This window comes from Chiloscyllium plagiosum, unplaced genomic scaffold (genome assembly GCF_037043375.1).
Source record: "Chiloscyllium plagiosum isolate Xiang-an unplaced genomic scaffold, Cpla_swu_hap1 HiC_scaffold_34, whole genome shotgun sequence".
Classification (NCBI taxonomy): domain Eukaryota; kingdom Metazoa; phylum Chordata; class Chondrichthyes; order Orectolobiformes; family Hemiscylliidae; genus Chiloscyllium; species Chiloscyllium plagiosum.
The window spans coordinates 23890985-23904373 of NW_028270172.1; the positions used below are offsets into that span (position 1 = coordinate 23890985).

General features: G+C 40.4%; 1 protein-coding gene across 5 annotated transcripts in view; it reads right to left on the reverse strand.

The window, feature by feature from the left end:
* Window positions 1–1283: 1283 nt before the first annotated feature.
* Window positions 1284–13389, reverse strand: part of plekhg4b (pleckstrin homology domain containing, family G (with RhoGef domain) member 4B) — a 184260-nt gene continuing 172154 nt past the window's right edge. For 2 of the 5 annotated variants that reach the window (XM_043719353.2, XM_043719352.2), the window contains exons 20-24: window positions 12356–12472; window positions 10622–10891; window positions 9075–9283; window positions 6158–6229; window positions 1284–2403 (exon numbers count right to left, since the gene is read on the reverse strand). In XM_043719353.2, coding sequence (XP_043575288.1) covers window positions 6185–6229; window positions 9075–9283; window positions 10622–10891; window positions 12356–12472 — 641 coding nt within the window. In that variant the 3' untranslated portion in view covers window positions 1284–2403; window positions 6158–6184. The remainder of the gene's footprint in view (window positions 2404–6157; window positions 6230–9074; window positions 9284–10621; window positions 10892–12355; window positions 12473–13389) is intronic. The other 3 variants (XM_043719354.2, XM_043719355.2, XM_043719356.2) reach the window with 3 other exon arrangements.

Below are 13389 nucleotides of genomic sequence, written 5' to 3' on the forward strand. Positions count from 1 at the left end.
GTATGGAGTTTGTACATTCTACCTGTGTCTGCATGGGTTTCCTCCTGGTGTTCTGGCTTCCTCCCACATTCCAAAGTTGTGCAGGTTATATTGGCAATGCTAAATTGCCCTGTTGCATGCAGGCTAGGTGGGTTAACGATGGTAAATGTTGGGTTATGTGAATAGGGTAGGGTGCTCTTTGGAGGATCAGTGCATACTTGATGGAGCAAATGGCCTCTCCCTCCATTGTAGGGATTCTATAATAGATGCTATTACCCCTTGGAGGGTCTCCCATTGTACACAAGTAAAGCTTGTGTTTTGGAACAGAAAGAAAAAAGACTCCATTTGCTCTAAGTGTGATTGTAGCCATTTTCTATGTGCACTTCACATGTTGGATTGTGAATATGATGGGAAACTCATGTAGCAGTAGGCACCGTGAATCACCACAGGCTCAGCCTGGTACCAAGGGACTTCTTGGAACTTTCACGTTCCTTTCTTTCCAGTACTCCTTGTTCAGCTCATCACAACCTGATCCACCCACACATTCCCACACTCCACCTATAATTTCAGCTCTCATCCTTACTCTCACAAGACCATCCCCATCCAGTTTTATCCTGTCCACTATTGGGAAACATAGTCTTCCCATCAAGACCACAGTGGTGGTGACCACTGATAATCCCACCTCCCACAGTAAGCCATATCCTCTCATACACTCTCACCTCCCTCAGTTGTCAAATTTCTAACTTGCCCATCCTTTCCCCATGCATCACAGGTTGGTAACTTGCATCCTCATCTTTGAACTTGCCAAATTCTGTACTACATCAGTGGCCTGATAACATCCTTTATCTTCAATTCTGCTTACCCCAGCGGCTGACTGTGGCCCACATCACTAACCGACATGAGCAGACAACTCCACCTGATGGGTGACTGGACTGACAGTGGCCATTCTGTACTCAGTACTGTAGTGAAACAGACCCCTGACCCTGACAACCTCAAGTGGATGACTGACCATGAACCGATATCAGATGCCGACAGTGACATGATTGAGGACCATTCCCCTTCATCTTTGAAACATTGCCATTTAGTTAACACGCATGCTGTATACCACATGGGCTGCTGACATATGGCTGTTGGCAGGAGATGAATAAAACTTAATTCCATACAGCAACAGGTCTACCCTCTTGATTGATGACTAGTGACGACCATGACAGGACTTCAGACTTTGGTCTGTGCTAAGCAGCATGGCAAGGCAGAAATACTGTGAGCCAAGACGGTATGTAAGCAATATAGTCAAGAAACTTAACTGAAAGGCAGAAATTAATTTTATTTGGTAAAAACATGAAGGCATAAAATTGATGTTGAGATTGCAGAAGACAGTATTTGCCTGGTCACTTGATTGAATTTGCTCACTTTTTTAATTTCTATCAGTTGTATATGATTAAATATATATAAATGGGTAGATCTTTTGTCAGAATATAATGAAAGCAAATGGTTCAAGGTTTTTGATGGCATTGGAGACTTAGCACATAAACACGCAAAGACATTTATGGTAAGTCATTAGAAAATGGAAAAGAAGCAAATAAGATATTTATAACATTCACAAAATATTTGTAGCTTGCGTCCTGGCTCATTGAATAAATGTTGGTATCTGACCTCTTAAGATGGTCAGATTTGATTATAATGGAGGTAACTGCTATTGAAAGAAACTTCATTGCAGCCATCTCCAGTCAAAAGTGTACAAAATATAATTGGCTCAATTCAACAATGCAACATCAATCTCCTACTGAGACAAACACAACATATAAAAGAGTGAAATTTTAAATCATCTCTCTTGATCACATTATTCTTGATACCCAAGAAGGATATAGATATAATAGACATAATTTTGGGAGGAAAAAAAAACTAGCAATAAAAATAAATATTTACAAATATAGATGCTGCTACACAATTTGATTTGTACACTAGCTGCAGTGAAGACTTAATCTACATTTACAATTTTGCAGTTTCAAAGCTACAACCCCACGCATTCCACAAGAAAATATGTCATGCAGAGAAGGCACCTTGTTATTTACAGAATGCAGTACAAAAAATTAAAGGTGAGCTGTAAAAATAAACACCAACCATTATTAAATGTATGTACATACACTATCATTACTTCTCATTTAGTTTGTCACTAATGTCCACTTTCAATATCAGGTGGAATGTCACGCAAATGCAGTCTCCTTGTCAGTCAGGTGAGTGCTTCTGCCCTCCTTTATCCATCCTATTTTGGATTTCCAAGTGACAATTTCTGTTCGTGCATATGGTGGCTGAATGACCCCCATCAAAACAAGAGAGAGCAGTTCAAGGGCACCAATACCTTGGAGTTGAATCTAACTTCTTCACTGGGTCGGTAAGAAGGTCCATGACACATTTTGTTCAGAGCTGGTAAAACAAGATATAATGACTTAACAGAAATGAAGAAATGTACAAACAATTCAACTGGAGCACTTCCTGCCTCAAAAATATTGCAATGCAGCCACGGAACAGGAGAAGGCTTTTGAAAAAAATCAGACGCTAATGAAAAAGCTCAGCAGGCCTGGCAGTATCTGTGGAGAGAAATCAGAGTTAACGTTTCAGGTTCAGTGATCTTTCTTCAGAAGTTCTCCCATTTCCCCTTGAAGAACTCCCAGTTCTGAAGGAGGGTCACTGGTACTAAAATATTGACTCTGTTTTCTCCCTACCGATGCTGCCAGACCTGCTGAGGTATTCCTCAATTTCTGATTTCCAGCTTCTGCAGTTCTTTGTTTTTTTTTAAAACCGGAGAAGGTTATTCAGTCCCTCGAGTATGTCTGCCAATCAATTTTGGTCATGGCTTATTAAAATGTCAACCCCAAGTAACCCACTTTGGATCCATACTGTATAGTTCATTTGCCTCACTAATATCTATTAATCACAGCCATGAAATTTCCAAATGATATCAAGCAACCATTGCACTCTGGGAAGAGAGTATTCCAGATTTCCAGCACCCTGTAAATGAGGAAATGTCTCCTGGCAGCATTCCTGAATGGCCTAGCCTGAATTTTACATTATGTCCCTTTGAGTGGGACTGTGTTGTGATATAGATGTTACAGAAAAGTCCTGAATAAATCATAAATTGAATTGTAATTTCAACTTTTCTTTGTAATCTTGCAAGCTTCTTAGCTTAGCAACCATTCGAAGTTAAGAGGAGGGAATTATAATTCTCAGAAAGCTAGCATTCTGGGTTAAAATAGAAGAAGAAACCTCGTCATTTGTGCCATCCACTGAAGGGAATCATTCCCATCAGAGGCCAGCAGGATCCTTATATATGCAAATCAAGTCCATACGACACCCTTGGATATGACTCTCATTCCAACATGAAGGAGGATCTGGGACTAAAGTCTTTGGGAAGAGGAACAAACAGAGAAAAAAAGCCTTGCATTCAGTTTAATTATTTCCTTTAAGATGCCTCTATTGGGAGTGTAAGCTCTTTATCCTCTCTTCTTCTCCATTTGCCCAATAACTTGTCAGCTAGAACATATTTTAATGTAAAATGTTTGCTCGATAATCAAATTTATATCAAGGAAACAGGCCATTCAACCCAAATATATCAATGTTTATGCTCCACATGTGATTCTGCCAATGTTATTCCACCCAACCCATCAATATACCTACCTTTCTATTATTTTTTTCTTAATGTGTTTACCTAGCCTTTGCTTATCTAGTGTTAACATCCAGCATCCTAGCATTATTCATTACAGGCCTCAACTATTACTTCTTGTAGGTAACTTACATCAAAAAGGTGGTTTCCCTGATTGTCTTTCAGGTTTATTAATAACTATTTTCTATTTATGGTCTTTGGTTTTACATTGCCCAGAAGGAGAAAGATATTCTCTGCATCTATCTTAGCAAAACTACTTCATAATCCCTCAAACTTCTCTTTTCTAGAGAAGAGAACACTAAACTTTCCTGATAGTTACAATCTCTCAATTTTGGCATCATTCTTGTAAATCTTTGTTGCACCCTCCTCCTAAAAAGTTCTGATAAAATGGAGATCATTGTCCACATTACTCCAGTGCGGTCTAACTAAGGTTCTATACCATTTAAACCAATTTTCTGTTCTTAAAATTAATTCTTCCAGAAATAAATACCAGAGCTTTGATTGCTGTTGTTTGTGGTTAGGTATGAACAATGGGAAGGAAAATCTAATGTAAAAGTAACAAAACAAAAACAATAAGTGCTAGTTATCCATAATAAATGTACACAAGTGACTAATCAGAATCTGATTGTGCATGCACGTCATCAGATAAAGAGCAATTTATCACAGAAACAAACTTCCTACCAAACAACTGTAGAGATAGATAATTCTGACATATTTTACATTACACTTGTCTCTCACTGAGAAATAAAAAATTGCAGCAGTTGGAATTTGTGACAATAAAAATGGATTGAATAAATTTGACCAAAAAAAACAAAGAAAGGGTTGACAATTAAAAGGCAACAAACATCATACGAAAGTGCCAAAAAAGGAGGAAAACACGAGTTGGATGATTTTATTGAAAGTATAGTTTAAAGTAACTAATTTATGAAAATATTTTGTGTCTGGTAAAGTTGCTTCTTTGACGAACACAGAAGATGTTGGAGAAACTCAGTAGGTCTGGCAGCATTTGTGAAGACAGGGAACAGGGTTAACACTTCAAGTCTGATATGACTCTTAGTGGCTCAGAGGTTTCATCGCGCCAGGGACCTGGGTTCGATTCCAGCCTTGGGCGACTCTCTGTGTGGAGTTTGCACATTCTCCCCGTGTCTGCTTGGGAGACATCTAAAGTCCAGATGCTCTGGTTTCCTTCCACAATGCAGGTTAGGTGAATTGGCCATGCTAAATTGCCCACAGTGTTCAGGGATGTGTAGGTTAGGTGCATTGGTCAGCGGTAAATATAGGATGATAGGGGCAGGGAATGGGTCTGGGTGGGTTCTTCTTCGGAGTGTCGGTGTGGACTTGTTGGGCCGAAGGACCTGTTTCCACACTGTAGGGATTCTACGATCCATTGCAACTCATTCAGTTATTTGAAGTAATTATATAATTCATCCCACTCCCCTGCTCTCTCCACAGTCCTATAATATTTTATCAGGTATAACTCAATTCTCTTTGGAAGATTTCACTTGGTGCATTCCAGTTCTCAATAACACATTGCATTAAAAAAAAATCCTTGTTTCACCTTTTTGTCAATTATTTTGAATGTGGCATATGCTCTGGTTAATGATTTCCCTGCCTCTGAAAACTATTTCTGCTCATCAATGCATCTAAACTCCTAATGTAAGTGAACACTTCTATTAAATTTTCTCATTATCCTCTTTACTCTAAGGATCAGAATTTCAGCTTCTCTGGACTCCAAAGAAAACTCAAACTCCTCATTCTTTCTCAAACCAAAACTGAAATTGCTGGAAAAGCTCAGCACGTCTGGCAGCATCGGTAGAGAGAAACCAGGAGTTAATGTTTTGAGTTGAGTGACCCTTCCTCAGAACTGCCATAGCATCAGTTGAGGAAGGGTCATTGGACCTGAAACGTTAACTCTGATTACACTCCACAGATTTACCAGCAATTTCTGTTTTTGTTTCTGATTTCCAGTATCTGCAATTCTTTTGGTTTTCCTCATCCTTTCTATGTTTGTAGTCAACCTCCATTTCAACGTCCTGATGTGATTCCCAACGTGTGTCACTCACTATTGAACAGAAGTTTTTGACTGAAACTCGCTTACGTTATTACCACAATCAATTATAAAGCTTTCGAATAATTTCTTTGCTTCTTTTTCATTTATCAAGTGAATCTTAAAATTTCAGAAATGATCTTATTCTTAAATCTAAATTACTTAAAGGTATTTATATCAACAAAATTAAACATTTGATGCTGCCAGATAAAGATAGCTATATCAAAAGGAAGATAATTTCAGATTATACCAGTGACCCCAATCACCTATACAGACAAAATACTGTTAATAGTTAATAGCTACCAGCCACAATAAAGCACCGTGATTAATAGCACCATTCAAAACATGCTAATCACCTGTTATTGTTCCTGTTAACGACTTGTTTAGTTAAATCACCACTAATCCCTGTTTAAATTATTAGTCTGATTAATCCTTCACGAGGTTTTAATTTATAAAGACTAGTTACTTACTGAACTATCTCTGCAAATACTTGCAATTCAAACCAGTGTTGAGAGGCCAATTGTTACATGTGAGGGGTTACTCTGCCAAGACAGTGAAGGAAAGGAACCAAATTAAAATCACTACCGAGTAGATGCTCAGAGCAAACACTTGCCCCACTGATGGGATAGAGCTGAACAACACAGAGCAATATCAAACAGTGCATGTGTTCTTAAACGTTAACACATTTCAACCAGCTCATAGTATTGTAGACCACGGACAGCACGGTGGCTCAGTAATTAGCACTGATGCCTCATTGCACCAGGAACCGAGGTTTGATTCCAGCCTTGTTTGCCCGACTGTGCACAGTGCGCATGTTCTCCCCATGTCTGCATGGGTTTCTGCCAGGTGCTCCGGTTTCCTCACTCAGTTCAAAGATGTACATGTTAGGTGGATAAATTTCCCTGTAGTGTCCAAGAATATGCAGCCTTGGTAAGTGTGGGGTCACAGAGATGAAATGGGTCTAGGCAGGATGCTCTTCAGAGTGTTAATGCAGACTCGATGGGCTCAATGGCCTCTTTCTGCACTACAGGGATTCCAGGAGCGAGAACAGGCAGGCCACCAGGATTTGGGATAATAGGATCAAATGGGAAAGAGTACCTTTCAAATTTTTGCTTGACTAAACATTTTACCATGTCCAATGACACATAAAAAGTCAAAAAGTGGTTTAAAAAAAAAGGGGAATTTGAAAAGGTAGATGAAGAGAAAAAGAATGAGGCAGAGCATTTAGTCAATGGATAAACTGAAAGAGAAGGAAAACAAAGAATAGAAACAGATTGAAACACCAAGGAAGAAGGAGAAAAGCAAGCGATGAAGTCCAAGAAGAAGAGAAAACAAGAAAAAAGGAGGAACAGGCAAACAAGGTTAAAAAGGAAAGAGACTTAGAGAATGAGACAAAGGGGAAGAAAAATGAGGAGGAAAATAAGAAAGAGGAAAATGCTCTTTAGAGCAAGGCTTTTGAATGATGGTGTCTCCCGTCCATCACTGCCTGAAGTGTTGGTGGAGAATTGATCACCTCTGACCAAAGCAGCCATACAGCCATTTGATGCTCCAAGGAACATTAATTGGCTTAAGATGAGCCTTCTGTCCTTCAATCACTGTTGTACATTGGAAATTGTACTGCAGAGCTTGTTTACTTAAGATGACAATACACCCATAGATGGATTCTAGAAGAAACTAAAGGAATCCATTGTTTTAACAGCACATGCTGTTCAGATTCTGGGTACCTCTTACTAAATATCTTAATGTTTCTCCTCACAAGTTTCACACTTAGGTGTCCAGTGGCAGCAGTGACCAAGACTGGGACTATAAGCAGCACCAAGTTTCTAAGCTCTGCAGTGCAAGCTCAGCTAACTGTGATAAGGAGTGCGTGGCATCCGACAGTATGGAGGAGAGGTGAGGCCCAGGAGGATGGAGACAAAGTTTGAGCATCTTGATGGAGAATCTGGGGAGGGAGGGAGCACCTTGGAGAGGTGTAGCATGATGGGAAGAATGTCTTATGTTGAATGAGCCCCTTGAGTTAAGTGCCCCCATTTCCCTGACCAAGGCATAAGCAAGGTGACCCATTGGGCTCCCCCACTGCTCTTGAATGCCTTGGATCAGCCTCAAAACTGGCCACATTAGTGATCTCACTGGGACAAAGCTCAGTGGATTTCCTGAGGCCTTGCTTTTCCCCCAACAACATTTAAGACCATAAGACTATAAGACATAGGAGCGGAAGTAAGGCCAATCCACCATTCAATCATGGCTGATGGGCATTTCAACTCCACTTACCCGCATTCTCCCCGTAGCCCTTAATTCCTTGTGACATCAAGAATTTATCAATTTCTGCCTTGAAGACATTTAGCGTCCCAGCCTCCACTGCACTCTGTGGCAATGAATTCCACAGGCCCACCACTCTCTGGCTGAAGAAATGTCTCCACATTTCTGTTCTGAATTTACCCCCTCTAATTCAAGGCTATGTCCATGGGTCCTAGTCTCCTCGCCTAACGGAAACAATTTCCTAGCGTCCACCCTCTCCAAGCCATTTTGGACAGGTTGGAAGGGGGTTTGAGGGAGGGTGGCAGGAAGACCACCTTATAGATGCATCAGAAAACAAGTTTCTGTCCTTGATGTTTATCATCCATCATTCAGCGGATGTGAGCTTCACTTGCTGGGATAGCATTTATTGTTCATAACTAATTGCCCTTGAGAAGGTGGTAATGAGCTACGTTCTTGAATCTTAAAGCCCACATGACGTTAGTACACCCAAAATGCTTAGGAAGGAGTTCAAGGATTGTGACCTTGTGACAGGGAAGGACCGCAGTATATTTCCAAGACAGGATGGTGAGCAGCTTAAAACTAAAATTGGCAACTTTTGTTTTCAAACAATGATGTCACTTTCCACTTAGTTCAAAACTGTCCCGTTTTGCCAAGTCTAATAAACACCCAGGAGCTGGGATCTGAGCTTGAGTTCTGAAATTTGTTTTGCAGGTAATTAGAATTAATTACAGATTGGAATTTATCCTGATCATGAGGTGGAGAAAGGAAGCAGTTATTTTCCAAAAGTCCAGTCAACAACTGCACTGTTCTGCCCGAAGCAAATTGGCAATGATCCTGATATAATTCAGCTGGAATTTGTAAGGAAGGAATGCTTCCTTTGTTTTAGTTAACCTTTACTTAGAATTCCTTTCCAATGTCTTTGTATCCATCACTTCTAACATTGCCAAATATTCCTGATTCACCAGAGAGCCCCATTCATTGTAGAGAGTAGAATGGTAGTGTGCGGAAAGCTGAATTTAAATTATGAGTATTTAAAAGCATTGCTTGTATCGCAGGACTAGTGCGTGAATTGTGGTTGTTGCAATTCTTCCACATGTACCCTACATAAGTCAAAGCACACATACTTACTGCTGTGATGTACTGGTTCTTTACTGGCTTAGCCCTTTGCAGCCGTGGGGAAGGATTTAGGGAAACATAATGACATGATGTCTTAGAGTCAGGATGTGAAGTGTCGTCAGGAAATGTCTCTGAGGAAAGCTGGGACACACAGTTGAGAGTTGAGCCACTGACGCTCTCCGCTGAAGTACATTGTGAAGAGGTCTCCGAACTCTCTGTGACTGGGACAAAAAAAAAATTTGCAATCCCATTGGGTTTGATACCATGCGCTCAAGACAATTGTCAATAACAAACAGTGCAGGATGTGGAGGGGTTTCGAGATGGGAACATGATATGAATATAATTTCTTTTGCAACTGTCAGAAGTTTTTAAACTCATTTTCTTCGGTTTTTTAAAGTTTTGTATCACCAATTCAAAAAGCAATTGTTCTACTCCACAAATCAATAATGGGATTTTATACTGAAATACAGGATGAATTTTCCACATCGCAACAGTGACTTTACTGCAAGCCTACATCCTGAGATTTGAACATTCTGAGGTCATGAATGATCAAAGCTGTTCTTTTCTTATTATTTTTATCTTAACCATACATCTGCCATAACTCATCCAGAATTCACAGCATTCATTAATTGTAACCATGCTGAGCAAGATTTAGAGAATTGCTTTGATTGACATACAGGAGGAAGGCTAATCCCAATACGGGGCTGGTTTCAGTCAAATTGAAGGTTAAACAGTTATTACGACTGAGTCTTGACCAGAAACAGTCTACTGTGATTAATGGGGTTGGGGGATCAAGGGCTTGAGGGGTAACAATGTGCTCCTGAGAGGCAGGTTGCAGTTTAATTATTATAATGACACAGGCAGAATTAGCTTGATCCACAATTTCAAACTGCGCTGTGACTGACCTAGCTTCCCGGGTTGCTGATGGCTACTGGGTCTAAGAGCTTTACCACTTAGCTGCTGGATTCCACATGTCAGCCTCATCAACTAACAATCCCCTCCTCAACAATCTAATACTGACCCCCAAATTCTCTGAGCTCTCTGCCCATCCCAAACTTCCCTATGAAGCCCTCAACCTCCTGCACACACATCACTCCATCACCCCTGTCTCCAATCTCCCTGACTTCCAAAAGCTCATCTTCCCAAGCCTCTACCCCCTCAGTTCACTGCCTACCACTGATCTTTCAGGCCTTCAATCTTCTCTACAAACCAGTTCCCACTCTCACCCCAGCTCTCACCATTCTCCAGATCCCAGCATTCTTCTGACTCAAACTCCAGTCCACAATATTGAGAGCTCTTTCTTTTTCAAGTCAGTTTTATGACTTGCTGTTCACAATCATACAATTGTCTAATTTCTTCCCCAGCTCACTACAAACTGTGACAATAGAGATTCTTGCTATTTTGCAGAAACATGTCAAATATTGAACAATGCAATGCAATTCCATTACAAATTAGACTTGATGTCTAAAATCGATATATGTCAAATTAAACATGGATGGGATTTCATGAGACGTCAGAGGTTCAACCAAGCAGATGATTCAACACTTGGAAAGACTTACTCATTGATGGTTGACTTCCAATCTCTTGCTCCACTTCGTCTTCTTCGATGCAGGTTCCAATGTCATATGACCATTGGTTGAAAGGTGTCCAATGAGGATTGGAATGCGTTGGACTTGAGTACATGTGAAGGTTAAGAGTTCCCAGTATGGAAGATGATGACTGACTGCTGGAAGAGGAGGTGCTGCTGTTGGAGATGGTCGAATGGGGCCTCTTGAAGGACGTCGAGTGGTCAAATGAAGACACGGCGATGGATGCTCGTGTTCTGGATTCTAATCCGACATGAATTGAAAAGTGTTTAAAAAAAAATACAGTCCTTAGCTTAAGTGTAGTGGAGACCATGGAATTAGATAACCTTACTGCAGCATAATGAAGGTCATACCACAGAAATTCCATTGTATATAGACACAAACATAATCATCTTAGTGATGATGAATGATTGAACAAAAAGAGATGGTAGAAACTGTCCAAACTAAAAAGCAGAAAGCTTGATTATTATTTTTGGACCCAAGCAAGTTTCGCATTGAATGAACAAAAATACTAAATCCCACCGCCGATGAATTCAAATCGCCAACAGCATCGTATTTACTGTATAAGCTCACACCCAGCCTAGCCAGGACGGTGAGAAGTAAAATCAAAATGATGAAGAGCTTTTCTGGTGTGAACACCATTTTCTCGGGTTTAGAAATCCACAACAAGGCATCATTCGTTTAGAATTGATCACTGGGGAGAGATGTGAGGACACATCTCCTTCAATGATGATTTGGTGGGAAAGTGGAATACTTTGTCAAAGGCAGAGCCTGAAGCTGAAATCATTGCAGATTTTAAAGGAGAAATGGAGGACAATTTGAAGCAATGGAAGACACTGGTCTACAAGGTGACTGTGTTGCTCCAACAAACAGTCAGCACAGATGTGAATTGCTGAATTGCCTCTTTTCGAGCTGAAGATTTCTTCTGGTTAATGAAAATGACCTTTCTTTTATTTCTCGTAACTTGGTAACCAAGTTACCCTGCTCATCATGAGATCACAGTGACAACAAACTGATATTTCCACTTTGTAGCAGCTCACTCTGTTCATGTTTTAAAGGGAATTCATTCACAGCATGTGGGCACTGCTGACTTGTTGCTTATGCATTACACTTCACCCATCAACAGGGGGCAGTAAACGGACTCGCAAGTCTGTCTATCTCTGCCAATGGCTATGAAGAAGAGGACTGTATTGCATGAAGGTTATCATCCTTCCATCTGAGAGACCCCTTTCCATGGCAACACAATTGAATAATAAATTCAAGACATTAGGGTTATTTTTAATATAGCAGTGGCTCACCATATGTGTTTGTGCTCATTGAACTGAAAGATACTAAGCAAAGGGGACTGGAGAAAGAACAAACATTTCATATCAGGCTTCATTAGGATCAGATCAAGACTCTTGGTCTATAGAATCTATGCTGCTCCCATCAGAAAAGGGGCTTCCATTTAAACTCATTATAAAGACAAATGGTTGTGCCCAGCTACAGGAACCAAATATCGAAAATGCTGCCTGAAAAGTAATGGGTTAATGGATCCTCGGAGGTATATCAATTGGAGAATTGAGAGGCTCTATCAATTCTGAGCAGTCAGGACTCCAAGTACACTTTATCACCATCCTCTCAGTTTATTGTACCTTAAAGGCATCCATATTGCAGAAGTCTCAAGTTAGAAATCAAGCATCATCCTAGTTAATTAATCTTACTTACCCGTACCCTTCATGATGTAGTCAATCGCCCGGTCACTAATGGCAGCTTCACTAGGCTTGATGTCCATAAATGGCTTATTCCCTATTCCCATGGACACCATCTCCTGCATTCTCAGCTCTGCAACAAAATGTTTACTGATCAAAATCCAGGAAGGAGATTATTCACCCTTTGAATTTTTTTTCTTGAGAGAAGTACATGTTGTTGCCATCTTAGTCATTACCTAAAATGAAAAAGACTAATCTTTCCCTATTTAATTCCACAGAACTGATCATACTGGCATTTCAGTACATGCTCACAGCGAGGGAGCATTAGCGAAATAAAACATTAGTGGTAAACCTTCTCATCCTACTTCTATTCCAAATGTTTTAGTGTTTCTCAAATATATCACCCAAATTGGCATTCCTCATGTGTCAGACTGGGATGGATAGTGAGCAGGCTGTTCCACTATAGTGGCTTCACAGACAAACCCGTTACTAGCTTCAGCAAGTCTACAAACATAAAAGAAGTCTCACTTTTCATTAGGGTAAGGGGGATGCTGGAAGAGAGGTCAGGGATTCTGGGTAGTAGTAAAAGCACAGTTAAACTGCTTTTCCATAGGTCAGGGACTACCAGATGTTAACTAGGCAGTACCCTGACTGCTGTGATCAGATGACTCTAGATCAGAGATTGAATCTGGAAACCTCTTGGGATGTATAGCTTAGTACCACATGTGTGGGCTCAATTATTTCAATGAATATTCTGGATGCTAAGATCAGATTTTTTTCTGATAATACCATGTTATTTGTTTTGTTGAAACTAATAGGAAAATTGGAGTCGAATGGCATCAATCGGGTCATATCGGCATTTTAAAGCAAGCCTGACTGAGAAAGTCACTGTTAAGATTGGAGTGGTGATGGAAAAGCACAGCAATCCTCCCACTTAAGGAGTAGCCATGGGCACCCGCATGGGCCCCAGCTATGCCTGCCTCTTCGTAGGGTATGTGGAACAATCCATCTTCCGCAACTACACTGGCCCCACCCCCCATCTTTTCCTTC